General features: G+C 35.4%; 1 protein-coding gene across 1 annotated transcript; it reads left to right on the top strand.

Moving 5' to 3' along the window:
* Positions 1-12,619: 12,619 nt before the first annotated feature.
* LOC6642473 lies at positions 12,620-13,161 on the top strand. The gene has a single exon (XM_002065563.3). It carries the CDS (start codon positions 12,709-12,711, stop codon positions 13,036-13,038), a length of 330 nt encoding a protein of 109 aa, XP_002065599.1. The 5' UTR covers positions 12,620-12,708; the 3' UTR covers positions 13,039-13,161.
* The last annotated feature ends 5,835 nt before the right edge of the window (positions 13,162-18,996 follow it).

Raw genomic sequence — 18,996 nt, 5'->3', positions numbered from 1 at the left:
GTTGGCACTGTCGAGCGTAAGTCATCCTGCAATCCAGCCAACAACAACAACAACGACACTAGCCGACGGTCGCGTGGGAAATCGAATTGAACTTTATTTGCCAAATAGATCAAAATTCTATTAACCATATATATTGAAATTTATACAATTTTCACTTGAATAAAATAATCTTTTTCTTTTCTTTAATTTATATTGTGATTTTCGATTGTTTATATCAAAGATGATATGATATTTCATATTCTATAGTTAATAAAATCAAAATTTTATCAACATTTGTTCCATATTAGGAGTTGTTATTTCAGTTTTTTAATTTTATTATTTGAATTTTTGTCTTTGATTTTTGTATTCAGTAATTTCAAATACCATAAAAAGTTTCGTCTTATATTTTATAGTAAGTTTTGTTTTATTTAAAAACTTTTGTTGCTGTTGTATTATTTTGTTTTTAAATTTTGTTTAGTTTATACACAGTTACTTGAATTTTAGTATTTGTATTACAGATGCCAAGTAAATTCACTATTTATATTATTTTCTAGTATTTTATTAAACAACTCGCCATATTTTTCAAAAAGTTGTATTAAGTTTTTCTTAGATTTTTGATTGATTTTCAGTTATATATTTTTATGCCTTTAGTTTAGCTTCAATTTGGTTAAAATTCCGTTTGTATTAATTTTAAAACAATTAAATTAGATTTTTTGGAAAATTTAGTTATTACTTTAAATAGATTTATTTAACGTTTTGATTCTGCACCTTTTTCTAAGTTGTTTTTTGTACACTTTTCACATTAAACTTTGATTTATGATTCCAGTTATTAATTTAGTTTATCATATGTATTAATTAAGTCTGATTGGAGCCCAGTTTTTAATTCCACTTGGTTGACATCAATCCAATCACAATCTGAGCACTTCCCAGTTTCTTGTTCGTTCTTCCTCTGACACACTCAGGCTATCTCTTTTCCGTGTCTCAGGTGAGGCAGTGAGCTTTTCATATTATATTTCTTTTTTATAATTTCATTATGGATTGTCTTTTAATGCCTGCCCATAATGATGATCAACCCGTACACATGGCTCCAATGTGTGCCTGTCTCTTAATACAGTTTCGCATTTACGCGCTGTCACAATTTGCATTAATTGCATTTAAGTATGTAGTTATCATTGATTTAGCTCCGATCCATATACAATACATGCCAGACACATGTAGTATATAATCCATATAGATGATGTCGCTACTGGACATGCGATCATTCGATTTGATCTATTTAGGTGATCAGAATGTAGGAGCTTTTCGTTAGGAATTGGTTTAGTTAGAAAAGGAATTGTTCTAGTTAGTTGAAACGATTATGTACACATTCTGGAATTGAAGATCCTTTTTGAGTTTACTTTGCACTTTAATCACTTCACCTTAATTAGCGTTAGATTTGAATATTTTACCGTTATCATTACGCGCCCGCGCGGACGTTTTGTTTGTTGTGGTTTTTGTTTCTTTTGTTTCGCCTAGAAATGTAGTATCTGATTTGGGTTCGGTTTTGTATTGTGGACCGAGAGACCAGCGACAACACGACCAATAGCTTTGAGACCGTCTCACGGACTGATGATAGGCGGCAGAGCCGATGCTTTAGACCCAGGCTTAGAGTCAGAGTCAGAGCCAAAGCCAAAGCGTTTTCGATTTCCTAATAATAAACGCAAAATAGACGCGCAGCGCGACGTCTTTCCACCAGTATATCCATGTATAGGTGCTCTGAATGAATACACAACTAGGCAGCGATGACTCCAAAACGAAGAAAAACGACAACAACATCAACATCACAAAAACATAAGAAACAACAACACACGATCCACAATAGAGCACTAAAGTCGCTGTTGGAGCAGAAGCAGCGACAGCGACAACAGCAGCAGCAACAGCAGCAGCAGCAGAGTGTTGAGGAAGTCTAGGCTGGCTAGGCTAGCGGAGACGATGCAATAAATCGAAGCTAATACACTTCTTTCTTAATGTAGAGCGATCCACACAATACGAGCTCGATCGCCGATCGCCTGACGATCGTACGAGCCTCACTCACGTAGCTGCTGCCTAGACAAGTTTCGTCGATGCTCAAACGGTAAATGAGGGGCAAACAAGATCGACGCAGCAGCAGCAGCAACAGCAGCAATTGCCAGCGTCGACGTCAGCAGAGTTGCATCCTGCACCGATCTGCCGAGCAAAGGCTGTTTTACTCAATGAAAAATAGTGGGACTGCAGCGAGCAGCGGCGTCGACGTCCAGACAACATTCCAAAAAGCTAAGCTTGCATCCGAAAACTGGGTGGAGATCTTCCGCCCCGGCCATAGACGACTACAACGACGACGACGACGACGACTCCAACAAGCCGAACTCACTCACACACACACTTAAACAAACGATCGTTGGCGTTCGTTTGCCATCCACTTGGAGTCCACAAAAAAAGAAAAAAGTGAGCGTTTTTGAGTCATAGGCAACAGTCGCAGGCAGCAGCTCAAGGCGGCAACATGTTGCTTGACCATCATCAGAAAGAGATAACACGTACTTGTACGTAATTAAGAGACCTACGTCATCAAGAGAGACAGAGAAGAGAATGGTGATGGAAAGTCTTTCACCAATGGTCTTTCACCCATTGCAATGGGGTGATTAACATACGACGATGTACGTTTAGTGATTCTACTAAATACATACATACTCTATAACTCGTCGTCTATGCCAAAAAGGAGAAGGGTCTTTGTGTCCTACTTCTTCTCGTTGGTTGTCGAGTGCCGTGTGGCACGAGGCTATGCCAATGGCCACTGCTCCTGCTGCTGCCACATTGCTATCTTCAGCTTCATCTCAATGTATGTAAAGACCTCCATGTCCATGTCCACTTTATGTCTGCGGTTGGGTTTTATTTTTCTACTGCTCTTGCTGCACGAAATCGATCAAATCAAAAATGACTTTGTGAAGTGACTAACTGCCTGAATGCCAGCTGCTGTAGTTGCCTTTGGTTGCAGCAGTGCCTTGGCCATCACCACCATCATCATCATCGTCAGCATGATCATCGTCATCGTCGTCGTCGTCGTCGTCGTCCGTGGCTGTCTAACAGTAGCTTTGCTTCAACGATTGCTTTGATTTTTCGGCCTCTCCAAAAAAACACATTCAGCTGTTTGTTGTTGTATGAGTTTGAGTACAGTTCATGTCCATGGACTTGGCCGTTGCAAATACACAACACTTCAAAATAAAAGCACATTCCCTTGTAGAAATTTTACCGTTACGCGGCAAGGTAGCTGCCAGCAGGTAAGAGTCATAGCCACCAGATAGAGCCAGAGCCAGAGCTAGAGCTAGAGCAACAGGTACCATCCAGGCTATGCCACAGGTCGTTTGTCCATTTTGACTGACTAACTGACTGACTGACTAGCGTCCTCCTCATCATCATCATCTAACATCCAACATCATCCAACACTTGGCAGCTTTATGGCTTAGATATTTGCAAATCTCGCGTTCCGTTTCGTTCCGCTTCAGTCTTATTATTGTAGCTGTTTGCTGTTTGGTTGTTATTGTTGCTGATGATCTACCATCATCTTTTTTTCTTCTTTTTTCGAGTGAAGAGAGAAGAGTCCAAGTGGAGCTCGTGATGCCGCCTGCTTCTGCCTCTGCCTCTGCTGCTGCCGCTGCCGCGTGCCATGGCTGTTATTTATTTGAGTCAATGAGTTCACAACTATTTTTCTATTTTTCCTTAATGGCTTTTTTTCCCCCGCTCTCCCCTTTCCCCAGCACTCTTTTCCACCTCGTGTTGTTGTTGTTGTTGTTAGTGATGTGGAGGTTGCAAGGAAGCGCCTTGTTGTCTTGCCTTGATTGATGGTTTGATAATGCCCAAGTGCCGAGAGATTCAGATACATAGAGTTAAGTCGTTTGGAAAGGATTTGTTAATGAGTTCAAGATGAGATCGTCAGTTTAATTAGTAGTTATATCTGGGTTATTTGATGAATCGATAAATGAACTAAATCAACTCTGATTTATATCCGTTTAACTATAAACAAAGACCTTTGAGTGATCGCATTTCTAATATTATATAATTACTAATAGTTACAACATCTAATTTGACATATACCTTTCAATAAATTGTGTGATTTTCTATGTTTTTTATTTGAATTTTAGTAACGATTAGACAATTATTACATCAAATGAATGGAGATCACTTTTAATGCAACTAAGGTGATTTCATTTGATCTCACACAACATTCTAACTAACTTAAAATCGATTTTTAAAAACCTTGTCAGTGTAAATCATAATTATATGCAATAGTTAGTTACGCTCGAAAAAGTTTCCTGTTTGGCCATAGATAGAGATATTTTCAAATGAAATTAAAACCGATAGTCTAATACCCTAAAGTTTGTTTGCTTGCACCAAATAAAATTTAAGCAAAGAAGTCTGGTCTTTGATTCAAATAACTTTTAAAAAGTTTCATACACTTACAAAAAGGTAGCCGATAATTAAAATAATTATTAGATTAAAATTTTATACAATAATTTACTGTAGACAAATATCAACAATATTTGCACATTTTCAAAACATTTATATTTTTCCCTAAACATTCCTTCTTATGTATTCAAATAATGTATATGAAATCATGAAATATTCTCATAACTTTACTCAATCTTTAAATTTACCAAGGATGAATTGAATTTAATATGTTTATAAAATACAACGAAAAATTCTGTTATCTGTTTTGAATATGGTAGAACCCCAAGTTTCCCTGATTAATTCAAGCAATTTAATATATTTTCTAATCAGAAGTAAAAAAATACTGTGACAACTACATTAAACCTAAGAGTTTACTTTAAACAAAAAAAAATAAAATAAAATAAGTTTCTTTAGTCTTATTGCCCAGGAAATGGTTTTAAAATACTTCACTTAAAAAATTAATAATATAATTCCGAAATTGGAAGAACCGTATCGAGGTCTCTCCATAAAAACATTAACTTAAAAGCAGCACAAAAAGGTAAGAAGGTTATACATATGTATAGATATTTAAGAACTACCAAGTTCTATCATTAGCAGACTTTGTTCAGGAATTTCGGAATATAAAACATGTACATTTTACAACATTGAAGAAATTATAGTTTATTCGATATATTGATATGAAATAGAAAGGAACATATTGACTTTAATTTCAACTTTAGAAAAATGCAATCAAAAACTAAAAACGTAAGATGCCAAGTGAATAAATCAGATGGAATCAAAGAGGTTCAGTAATCAAAATTGGTACATTATTATGAGCTTATGTTTGTCGTAATAAATAAATATTTATTTATTGAAGATTTGTACCAATCCGACCTATATAAAAATATGAATAGTTTAAAATAAAGAAAAATAATCTTAAAAATGCGTCAATTTTTTGACGCATCAATTTGGCAGCTTCAATAAATAGAGTCTTTATTTTTTTTTAGATATTGATATGAAAATAACTTAACTGTAAACATCTGATACCTCACAAGCTCTTGCACATTTTTAGCTAACTAATTCTAATAAGTAAGCCCCATTTAATTAGTTTACAGCCTCAACATATCATTCTAAGCCTAGTTTACATTTTAGTACCGATGATTAGGATTTCGCAATGCTGATCATAACGAATAGACTCCTTGGAGTGAGAGTATAACACGAATTTACGCCTGCAATCGGTACATTCTCCAGATATGTAGCTACATATATAAGTATTCGAGTTGGTATATCATAATTAGCTGTTGTACAATAACAAAATAGTTTTGTACTTCATCTGAATGAAATTTGCATAAACGAGGGCACGATGCATAATGAAAATGTTTATACAATTAGACATTAACAAATACGAAATGACAATGGCAAACAACTAAATAAACGCTTAGTTTGTATACCATCAAAACCAACTAACAATTTGATAAATTTATGCATGAATTTCAAATGAAATCGAGAAATGAAGCCAGTCAAGCAGCAACATCTACAAGCAGCAACAACATCGAGCGACAACCAGCAACATTTAGGAGCCTTAACACCTCTTATTAGCCCTCCATCCCCCATCTCTCTCTCACTCCCTGTCTTTCTCTCTCTCTGTCTCTCTTCGTGTTCCCTTCAACGGCAGCTGCTGCACATAATTGGCTTAAAAAATAAAACATGAAATGCTCGTAAACATTTATTTTTTATTCTTGTTGGTGTTTCGTGTATACGCAGAAGACCCGCCCGCCAGTTGAAGTTGTTGCTGATGTTTGTGTGGTTGTTGTTGTTGTTGTTGCTTTTGTTTTTTTTTTTTGTTTAAACGTTTTTCGAATCGCGCAGCGAATGAAAACGAAAGAAAAAATGAAATACATCGAAAGTGAATATATATATATAGTCAAGCGATGCCAACGATGTTGTCGACGTATCAGAGAGCACGACGCTTCGCAACGCATAGCGAGTTTTGCCTTGTTTGCATGGCCGATCGCCATCGCTATCGCCATCGGAATCGTCGGAGTCGCAATCGGAATCGGACTGTAACGTGTTAATGACCATCTCGTCTCCTATGTATATACACAAGTATATAGTCTAGCCTGGGTCTAGTCTGATGCCAACACTTAAAAACGCCTCTGCACCTTTTGCTGGAGTTGCTCTTGATCCCCTACACCAATATCATTCCAACTGATGCCAAATGAATGTCTAGTTTTCTTATTTGTTTAAGCTCTAAATTTATTATACTAAAAGTAATACAATTGAGTTATTAGAAATATTATAAATTACTACAAAAAACATTTGTTTTATCTTAATCAAGTTTTTCTATTCTATTTCACATTTGTTTTATCTTATTCAAGTTTTTCTATTCTATTTATAATAATAATATAATAATATATCTCAGCTGAAAAGATAAATTTAATAAGTATGTGTAGAGGGTTGACTTAAAACAGGCAGTTATTCTTGTAGTCCTAGCTTAAGAGTATCTGAAATCGCGTTTAGATCCAGATTGATTCCACAGCATTCTAAACTAGGACTTTTTTGCTTTTGACTACGTACTTTTCAGTGTATGTATTATAGACTAGAATTATTATAGATTTGTCCATAAATATTTAATATTTCAAATTAATGATTTCTTCCAGACAGCATTTTATTACGATTCTGATCGCAAACGAATTATCTTTCGGATGAGCTCATTCTCTGATTCTAAATGACTCCTTTATTGGGAGAAAAATGTCATGAGTCCTATGAGTTCCTAAAAGTCCCTTTTTTTAATCACTTTGGACTCCTTTTTCAATTGAATTTTAGAACTTAACCAAGCTTAAATGATTAACTCTAGAGTCATATTTTGATACAGGCGCGATTTTATTTCAAGTTGAATTTAATTAACACGATTTTATGTATTTTCTATTTTTTCTAATCTCTTTTAATTTGTAAATTAAATTATTAAGTTTGTTGTATATTTGCTCAGATGTTTCCATTTAGAGCAAAATCTGCGATGTTTTATGAAGAAAAAGAAGTAAGAAGTAAGTAAAAGAAGAAAAAGAAGTAACCTAGAATATATATCGTTGATACCCAACAATCTTTTACAAAATTCAAAATTAGAATTAAAGTTATTTCAATACTATAGTAATAAACGATTAGACAAGTTAATAAGAAAATAGGCACCTACTGGGCCTTTAACTCAAAGTTTATTACGAAAACTGTGCGTATTTCTGTAAGTGCATTCAATAGTCACCATTGGAGTTGACACTCTTCTGCTCCCTTGGTTCTAAGTGAGTTTTGTTTGTTATGTACATTGTTGAGTTATCTGTGTTTGTATCTGTATCTCGAGCTCTCGCTTATGTATAGCACAAAGCATTCTACAATTGGCTCATTTAACAGTCGTTTGCTGCGTAGCCCCCCAGTTGGAGTCAGAGACGGCCACACACACACACACTCACACACATACACATACAATTGTTTTAGATACTATTGTTGTTGTTGTTGTTGTCGTCGTGTTGTCGTCGTTGTTCGTTTCTAATTATACGATAGGTGCGCTATGAGCCATGAAACGTGCGGGGTCTGACCTTCTCGTCATCGTTTAGGAGCTGCCCCCAAACTGAACTGTATCTAGATACACCTAGATGTGTGTGTGTGTGTGTGTATGTGTGTGTGCGGCCAACTGCAGTCCAGAGTTGGACCCCAACAAACCCATTTCCAAACCCAAGCATTGCATTTGGCTTTGGGCATGGCGTCTTGAAATAGATTTAGTTTTCTTACTTAAGAGTGGATTATTAATTTTTTGTTTTATTTTTTTTCAGCTGTGCAAAAAAGCTTCTGTAGCGGCAGCTGTTATTAGCTTTAGTGCTTGCTTCATACATATTTAATTATTGCAATTTAGGCACTCCAGCTAAACATAGTCTATCATATTCCATTCAAGTAAATGAAAAAAAAACAGGCCACATTCTGAGGCGGAGCCCGAACACTTGGGTCACATTTTGGCTGGCCCCCTCCGGGCTAGCAATGACTAAGCCATCTCTATTTATAATAACTTGGCTAATTGATTAACTATTAAACTTGATTAGATGTTTTCAACAGAAACGTTAAATGCAACTAATTGAATGTAAAATGTTGCTATATATATCATATTTATGTTTAAACTTTAAAGTGAAACTTTTAGCTTAAAGTTAATTAAAGGAAGCAAACTGAGCACTTACGATTTTCAATCGAATTCAGTTTTTGTTGAGTTTTGAAAATAAAGCTAGAAACTGATTTCCATTTGGGGCTTAATTAAATAGGTACTAACCTATTATTAAGGTTAATTAAACCCCAGAAATTAAGGAAAATTTGAAATTTGAAACAAACTCTTACTTCATTTAAAACATGATATTCTAAATTGTTCGTTTTAGAAGTATAAAAAGGATCTGTGATTTTTCACACTTTTTATTTCGCCACGAGTTCAAGTAGTTTCTACCAAGATAAAGAATGGATTAAGATCCCATATCAGTGAAAAAATGTCGTTTAATATTTTGAGAAAAAATTTTTTAAAGGAGTAAGAAAAATTGTACTTCAAAAAAATTATCTACAAATATTGAATGAAAAATAGAAATAGCTAAAGAATATAAATTTGTCAAATAATTTTAACAAAAAAGTTTTAGGATGAAATGCTATCATATGTATGTTTAAAAGTCATGAATCACAACTCGAAGGATATATGTAAGTACTATATGCACTTAGATCTGAAAGTATAAACCTAAAAATTAACATAAAATGGGCGTTGCTTTCTTTTCGGTTTTGCAAATTTTTTTTAGATGAAATTAAAAACCAGAAAGTCGAAAGACTTAGCTCAATTCGTGTAGAAGTCTGTATACCCTTTTGTATTCAACTTATTTCCTACCAACAAATGTCCAAATCTTAGTCGAAAGCCCAAGAAATTTTTTGTATATATTATGGAAAATGGAAAACTAGATGAAAGTTTAATTATAATTTTAAAGTTACCCCCAATAACTGACACGCTTTTTTGTGTAAGGAATTATGTCGGCAATGCTTGAAAAATGTGTATTTTTAACACATAAAACAAAGGATCGTTAATTTTATGTTTGTTTATAAAGGAAAAACTAGAGAATTACATTTTTCTTAGACCAATAAGCCAACTCACATTTACAACACGTGGTAGTAAAACTAGAAAAACAAAAATCAATCAACAATTTAATATGGCAGTCAACCTAATCAAATTGAGTTGACTTTTATTTTCCAATCAGATCGATTAATTGTATCAAACGGTTGGCCATTCAATTCTACCTGGCAAAAGAGGCTGCAACACCTTTCTGACAGAGAAACTAAAATCGATATATATATAGACACAGGTGCCTATCATCAATGCTCAATGAATGCATTGGGCAATTAGACAATTATGTCTTGATGGTGTATTTTAGCGAATCGTTATAAATCAATTTGAATGTTTTCTTTATTATTTTTTTTTCTCTGTAAATATCATAAAATGTAAGAAGAAAAAAACTTTGGCTTGCATACTCTTTGTTTATGGACATTCCCAACTTATTTTTATTGTTATTACTAAACTATTATGTTTTGTTTTTTTATTTAGATTCTTTATCGTTTTTTTTTGATTCTGTTGGTTTTTATCTGTCCTCAAATTCGCAAATTATCATCAAATGTTTTTCATTTCAATCAAGTTAGTTTAGGTAAGTTCAGTAGTTTCTTAGGAATCACAAAATAAATTCAAGACATGGGCAGGTATACATTGGTTGATATTTTATAAAAAATTAGTATCATAACTTTATACTTTAGGTATACACCATACACATACATATGAACGAGTCCTTAATTTTAGATAATATACTTTATATAGACTAAAGATAATTTATTGGAAAACATGATCATGTTTGAATAGTTGACCTCGATTCTGTTTATTGGAAAAATTTGAAAACTTGGATACATTTTTTGTTAAAGAATGATCAGCAATTTAATTTTGAAAAGATCAAAATCAAAAACTTGCTTTGGAAAGTCCATTGGTATAATTAAATAATATATCTACCCAATTACCTTAAAAATTAAACTAAATTTATATATTTAGAAAATAAAGCTTCGCCTTCAACTTTGTTTGTCATCTTCCTGGCAGCTAAAGTTTAGACAAAGCATCAATTGATGAATGTTTGCCTCGATCGTCTTATGATTTATTTGTTATTTTCAATAACCCAAAACAAGTAATCTGATATATTTATCTAACATCTTCGGCATTAAGCCTCGCATAGAGTCACAACATTTCCGCATTTGATCCGACACACACACACACACATCCATAGACTTTTTTTTCATCTAATAATTATTTTTTGACGCCTACACATAAACTGAGACTTGAGGCTTCAAAGTAAGTACTTCAGAAAAGTCAAAGTGGATGAATGTGGTTGGGGTTGGGGATGGGGATGCTCTGCTCAAATGTCAGGCTTATTAATACTCTTTATTTTTCTCTCCCTCCCGTCCTCTCTCTCTCTATCTCTTTCTCGTGTGCTTATCAACATCGCTCTCTGTTCGGATATGGAGGATTTGTGCCATGTGCATCTTTATGTGGGAGCCAAAGACCCAATGACACGTCATTTCTGGCATAGACATCTTCGTCAAAATGTGTTAAATAAGTTGACTCAGTTCAACTGAGAAACTGAAACTGAAAACTGAAACAGCAAAACAGGTCTTCCAGTTCAACGGAACACAACAAAGTGTCAATAAAATGTCATGGAAAGCCACTTAGAGAGGCTGAATCGAAAGCCTTAGATGTGCCTACATACAAACGTACATATGTACATAGTTGAAGCTGAAGCCTCACCCAAAAGGCACTTTAAACTTTTTTTTCCCCTTCCCCTCTCCCTTTTTGTCCATATTTGTGTTACTCTTTATTGCCGTCAAAAATATTTGTCGATTCTTGTTCGATTTGTTGTTATTTGCGTCGTTTTCGTTCTTTTGGCTCAAGAGGCTCAATTATAAGTTTGATTTAAATCAGTCTACTGACCCAAAAGTTCAGCTACGGAAATTGCAAATTTAATAATTGACTAGCCGTTGCTCGGAAACTCTAAGAGAGACCAATATCGAAGCCAAAAAAAAAACAGATAAAAAACAAAAAATATGAAAACCAGGGGGCTTATTAATGCGATAACCTTGGCTGATTTAATTTCTTGTTGTGCCGAGCTGTGATTATCTGCAGACAAAAAAAAAAAAATACCAGTCAAGCAATACTAAAAGAAAATCAAAACTTGCACAATTTCGACACTAAACGATGCCATGTCCAAGTCGGAGTCTAATTCGTATAGTCGGTTGGTTGTTGGGCCTTCTGCCTCAGTTGCAGTTGCAGTTGCAGTTGGTCGCATATTTAATTAAGAGATTGAAGCCTACAAATAGTGTTGAACAATGGCTTTACAAGCTGTTGGTAGCACGAGTCTTGCCTCCCTCTCCCTCTCTCTCTCTATCACACACTGAGCGAAAATCTTTTTTGCCTAATTTTTAATGATTTCGTTTTAAGGATTTCGTGTTGGCAACTAAATGTTTATGGCCTGTTTGATGCTCAGTAGGAGGTAAAGTTATAAACAGGTCTATCTGTAACAACATGTGAATTGGCTTGAAAGTATAGCAATTCTGCAGCTATTTCATTTTTCATTTAAAATGCAATTATTTTGCAATTTTTGCAAATTTTTATTATGCTTTATGGTTTTTAGTATGAAATTGCACTCGTTTCTTTACGTTTCATAAATCAAAATCAAGTAATTTTCATATGGTTTACATAAATAAAAGATAATAACATTCACTTGATGTAAATTGAGAAGTTCCGGTTCAAAAACGTTTGATAATCATTTTTCTATACTTTTTAAAAACTGAAATTTATGTATAAGCTATTGACCACTTCTTTTTCGTTCCCACAGATATTAATATTTCGATATATCTTCAGATGAATTTCAAGCTTTTTAAATTCTTTGAACTTTCTATTTAAAGGATTATTTTGTTTTCAAATATTTCTTCAACTTTTTGGTAATCGAAACTGGATTTCCAATCTTTAAAAACTTATTAAAATCTTCGAACCGTCGCAAAGAATACAAAAAAGTTGCCCATTCTTTAAGAATTTGAGTTATGTTTGAGAAGAAAAGTTCTTAAATTAAGAAGTATATTTAGTTATATTTCAAATCTAGAATTATACACATTGCCTTTGCTGTCAAAAGATTTAACATTTTCAAACAACAAATACATATTTGTGTAAATATTTCATTAATTTTTGTCTCAATCGCAATGTTGTCAACAGTTGCCAACGATTTGAATGAAAATTTAATTTACAAAACCGTTTTTGAACTAAATGTGCAAGATGAAGATTATGTATTGCCTCGAATAGCTCAAAAGGCAGCTGAATTAAATGTACGCGGTTACATAACACGTAAACCAAATGACCTTAAGGCTGTAGGAGAAATGGAGGCCAATTGGAATAACCTTCATGAAATGATGAATTGGCTGCAAGAGGATAAATTCTCCAAGGTGGACGATGAAGAGAACTGGAAGAATCTACGTTTCACCAAATGCAAGTTGCAATCGAAACCCAAATACCATGATTTCTTTTACTGCTAAAGACGGGACTAGAACTTGGAATCGAACTGGCAATAAGTTTTAAGTTGAGTAATAAAATTTGCAGTGCATTTTCTTAAAGTGCATTTGCCATCTAATAAAGCATAACAATCAAGTTACTGCGAATCGTCGTCGTCGTCTATAGCTATCGAACAATGGATGACTAGAGCCGCGCAATAGTGCTGACGAGCGACTTGAGGCTGACTTTTCAAAGTCAAAAACGCGATTGTATCATCAACGGTTTTTTTTTTCTCTACTTTTGGGGGCGCCATTCAACTGCTTTGACTGTGATTTTTGCAGAAGTTGCAGATAACAAAAAGAAGGAAAAAAATACGCCGACTCAAACAATGAACTCGAGTCAGCAAGACAATCGAATCAATTCATTTTTCTAGGGCGTACTATGCCACTTGAACGTTGAACTGCAGACGCCCCAATGCTGACTACTGACTTGGGGTCTCTTTTGGGTCTCCACCATGATCAGCAGCATCTCCTCTATCCTCCAGCTCCATTGTTGTGGCGGGTGGCGGCTGCTGCTGCTGCTGTTGCCTACCCAACTACACCAGCTCTTTGGGGCTCTAGCTCTAGGTCTTGATCGTGCCACGGCACTAGTCATTTTAATTTTTCAAAATTTTTATGCTATTGCTATTTTTCATGGCGCTACTTGGCAAATACTAACTATTTCACAATCTCTGAACTCTATAAATTCAAGCTGTGGGTTCGTTTTTATTTTTGTTTTCTTACGTTTTACTGGAGAAGATTTATGGGATATGGCCAAATGGGAGCATACAGTGAGAAAAAATGTATTATTTAGATAGAGAATGAAACTTGGTTAAAAAATTTGAGACTAGAACATAGTGTGACTCATGACAACATTCAACATACAACTCAGAACTAAGCGACATAGTTTAATAAGAACATTTTGTATCTACATATGTTTTGGGGGATTCTTAATCTATAGTTTTATATGCTTTTGCTTAGAACATTTTCTCCATCCCTTTTGGGAGACTTTCCCTTTGACCTTTCCTGAATATGCTTGTAAATTGAATATAGTGGCAAATCACATTGTCTTCACTTTGATCTCTTTCAATCTAGTATCACTTGAGCTCTTTAAGAGTAAAATATTAACAAGCAAGATTATTATTTATTATCCTTAGATACGTCTGATAAGATAAGTCTGTCTCAGAATTGTCCAAAAAAGTTGAGAAACTCTGAATTTTGCTCTAATCATTGCAAGAACAAAACTAATTTGGGTACTCTTAGGCAGTTGCTCCATTTATATTGCACTCGATTGTATTCACTTATTTTACTTATGGCCACAGGATTAACATTGAGTTGTTCTATAGTTTATTCTACTCTATTGTTTATATTAAGTTATTAGCCTAACTAAAAGTCTAGTCTAAATCTAAAAGTCTATTAATTGAAAGCTCAGCATCTTTTTCTTAGAATCTGCAGCTTCTTTTCTGGCAGTGTAGGGAGCCGCATGCGAATAAAAATTCTCAGAGGATGTCAATGGGGTATGTACACACATATCCTCGATTTCGTTTTCGATTTCATAGTAATTCAATTAGGTCTAAATACTGTCAACATTTGAGCACTCTAATAACCAACAACAGCAACAACAACAACAACATAAGCCCGAACTATAACAACAACAACGAGCCTTTTAGCCAAGTGTCGTCTGGCCTGTGTCTGTTGCCACAATGTTGCATAATATTTTATACATGCAGAGCTCTCGCATATTGCAACATGTTGCCATGAGACGACGACTATAGACCAGGGACAACAGACACACGGACGACGACGTCGACGGCGATGATGATGATGATGCATAGCCTCAAGAACCGCAACGACAGCAAACGCTTTGGCGCCCCTCCCAGAAAATCCTGAGACATTCGTTCACTGGAGACGGCGACTTCCAGCTGTGAGCGCGAGGTCTGGGCCTATGCACAAAGTGTGTCGAATATTCAAGTGAAAATTTCCCGCATAGACTTTACGATATCAGGCGAGTTATATAGGCTTCGTTTTGCTGTTTTTTTCTTCTTCTTCTTTTTTTGTAGCCATAGGATGCCAGCCTTACAATTTCAGATCGGGCTCCAGCTTTAGCTTTAGCTCAGTCAGTCAAGAGTGCGGCGCTTCGTTGACGTTGTGTTGGTGTCTCCTCCCTTCTCTCTATCACCTCGTCTTTCTCTCATTCTCATTGAAATATATATGTATGTATATATCTATGCACATGGCTTTTATAGGTGGGTAGCTCTGGCTCTGGCTCTGCCTGCCTGAGTCTGGCTTTTGGACTGGCTCTGGGTTTTAGTCTGGTATGTATTTGATTGGACTGAGAGGCAAACTTGATCGCGTACGATTTCATGTTGTTGTTATTATTATTGTTGTTCTTGTTGTTGTTGTTGTTGCTGTTGTTTTTGTTGCTGCTTTGGCTCTTAAGTCGAACAATTACATTTTAAGCGTAGCACAACCTTGGATACCGTTATATTTTTTTGCAGTTGGTTGGGCGTGTGTAGAGCAGCCGACAAATTTACCCAATCAACAATTCGAATAGATTTTCAATTTGTCGAAATTGAATATACAAATATTACCTATTATTATATCAAATATGCTGTATATCGTAAAGCTGTTTCAGGTGCTTTTAATATTAGAAAATAGATGAAAGACCATTTTGTTCTTAATCAGGCTAAGTCCTATTTGTTTTATACTTCTATTTGTGTAGCCTAAAAAAAGGCTATATAGATATGTTTGTTATATCGGAAATCTGAAAAAACGTTTCCAATGTCAACATAAAATGAATTTTTATTCGAGACAGAAATACATAACGATATCCAGACAACGTATATCGTATATTGATATATTGTAAATTTGTATTTTCTTAAAGGAAACATATATTTTGTTTAACAACCTTTTGTAACCCATATTTGCAATGTAAAAAATAGGTTTTTAGTTAATTACAATTTATCAATTAATTGTTTCTTTAATTAATAACAATAATAATGAAAGTAATGAGGGCACTTTAAACTTTTAGGCTTTATTAAAAAGGAAAACCGCATATACAGCAATCAATTTTCCTTTTGAGCTAGCAAATTGTTCATTGGGTTAGTCTGTTTCTGGCAAACGCTTGGGCTAAACACGACTCAACAATCTGCAAAAACGTCGCTGGCTATGACTTCGACAGTCGCCAGATCGCCAGTCAGCGTCACCGCCAAACCCGATCAGACCAGACCAGACCCCAACCAGGTCGGGCCGGGCCGGGACGGGGCCAGCCGTCCTCAGCTGAAGCTTTAGAGCTCTAGAGAGCGAGTCCGACCACACCCGCACACTTCATTATTTTTATGTCGCCTGTGGTGGTACGATTTAAACGACAATGCGGCAGCCAGACTGGAGCTGGAGCTGGGCTGGAGCCACAGTCAGAGTCAGAGTCGAAGTCAGATTCAGAGACAGAGACCAAGACACGGACAGAGACAGCGACAGGCCATGGCACGACATTCAAGAGAACCCAAAAAGCAAGTCAAGAAATTAGACGCATTCGACGTTTTGGAACGAGCGACAAGTCAAAGTAGCAGAGAAACAAAAACACCAAAAACAAAACCAAAAAAAAAAACAGGCACGCTGCTCCTTGGAGGCACAGGCACAGGCTCGGGCTAAGGTTCGGGCACATCTCATGTTGATGTTACAATTGCTAACGTTTTTTTTTTTTTGGTTTTTTGGCTTATTTTGGGGGGCTTTTGCGATCGTGCCTTAACTCAAATGTGCCTAGTGGGTTTGGAAATTTGTAGCGCCCAAAAACAAAGCAGCAACAAAGCCAAAAAACAAAAAGAAAAAAACAGCTGCAACAACAACAATTACCACAATTACAACAATAAGAAAACAACGGCAGCCAGAAAAAGCTAAGCAAAAAAACATTTCTTTAACTTGGCCGACACATTTAGACTCTAGAAATTAGATGACATACGATATATGGCTTATTAACTTGCGATATTTGAAGCACTTAATATAAATATACGATATTTAAAACACATTTGTTAAATTAATATAAATATTTAAAACACATTTAAAACATATTTAAAACACAATTTACAAATTTACGATATACAGACTACAACTTAATATATAAATTGACGATATACAGACTAGTTTTCTTACTTTCAATCAATGCCCCTTCGGAGGATGTAAATATAAAACCAATTGAAGATTTTGCCATATAAATAAAAATACGATATATAGACTTTGGATTATTTAAAAAGGCGGAATACTAAGTAGGAGATCCTTCTCCCATATAGATATAGAAATTTAAAGATAAAGAGCTATTGCAATGCTAAAAATAATTAAGTAAATTCGTAATATACAAAACAGTTTAAGGGCAAGAAAGAAATATACGATATAAGAAGTTAAGAATCTTAGTGTAAGAAATCTGATTCAGTAGATTTACGAGTCCAAAGGGTAATTCTACGATCGATACAGATTCTGCGATATATTATTCTGCGATTCTGCTATACATTATTTGGTTATTCTCTCCTTTCCAAGTCTTATGTACCCTTTTTTAAGGGTATACCAAATCGTTAGTAGCTACATCAAAGAGATTCAGCCAAAGTTGCTAATGGTACAAGGGGATCGTTGGTGATGACGGTGGAGGCGGGGGCGGCGGCGGTTGTGGTAGTGATGCCCCTGGTGGTGGCGGTGGTGACTCTTGACTGGTCTCCGTCTGAGGGAGACTTCATTGTAATTTATCTTGATGTTTAAATCAATAATAACGCCGTCACTGTGCGTTGCTTTTAGCGACTTTTGATCGCTTTACCAAGTACCGCAACAATATTGCTGCCGTTGTAGTTGCTCCTCGATGTTCGATGTTTTAATAGTTGTTGTTATTATTATTATTATTACTATTATTGCGGGGGGGATTTCAATATGCGGCACGACGTGTACATCGATGACGACGACGACAACAACATCGACGAGTGTTTTGCCATAAGCTTTGATCTGGTTTCGTTCTCGGAGTGTGTGGAGGTCTCCATCATGATTCTGGCCCGATGTCTACGCCTATTCGTCTGCTCTGGTATTGGATTCTTTTGTTCAGCCATCAGGCTGAAGAGCTCTGCCAGATTTTGTGTGCTTTTTTTTTTCTTCTCTCTATTTTACCAGTGGGCAGAATTGTTTCGTAATTGTAAAATATGTTGTCATGTTGTAAGCATTGTTATTGCTGTTGCTGTTGCTGTTGTTGCTGATGCTGCTGTTAGCATTGCAATGCCACAAATGTGTGTACAGTTAGCTGCGGGGCAATCTGTTCTCTGTGGGAAGGCTCACACACACACACACACACACAGGAAATGCAGAAGGTGTAATGAGATAAAGATTGAAAAGTTTTGCCCCCAGTCTCATATAAAATATTAATCAGCCAAGTCTTTTCAATTTCAATCTTCTACAGCCTAAAAGAGATATATTCTCGGTTTGGTTTTCACTAGCCCCAAGGGAACTTCAAATCATTCCAAGTATTTTGTTTCCATTCGCATTTATCCCAGACCCGAGGGCAATTCATATTTAAAAACGCCAATTGATTCTAAGTACGCTGAATTGATCAGCAAAATAGTTATTGCCATTGTAATTTAAATGGAAATTGGTAAAAAGATAATACTTTTTACCTACCAAAAGTATATGTACTTTTTATATTAGGAAAAGATTTAATGAAATTTTTAATAAGTTGGTTTTGTAGAAGTTTTTATACCCTTGCAGAGGGTATTATAAAATTGATTAGATGTTTGTAACGCACAGAAGGAGACGTTTCCGACCCCACAAAGTATATATATTCTTGATCAGCATGAGAAGCTGAGTTGATATAGCCATGTCCGTCTGTCCGTCCGTCCGTCCGTCTGTGCGAATGCGTTTTACTCAGCCGTCTTAAGAGCTATCGGGCTGAAGTTTTTTTTCGGGGTTTTTTATTACCCGTTAAAAATAAAGTATGAA

The sequence above is a fragment of the Drosophila willistoni genome (genome assembly GCF_018902025.1).
Source record: "Drosophila willistoni isolate 14030-0811.24 chromosome 2R unlocalized genomic scaffold, UCI_dwil_1.1 Seg167, whole genome shotgun sequence".
In the NCBI taxonomy this organism is placed as follows: domain Eukaryota; kingdom Metazoa; phylum Arthropoda; class Insecta; order Diptera; family Drosophilidae; genus Drosophila; species Drosophila willistoni.
Note: the sequence above shows the minus strand (reverse complement) of the source record. Positions and strands in the feature narration are given on the sequence as shown.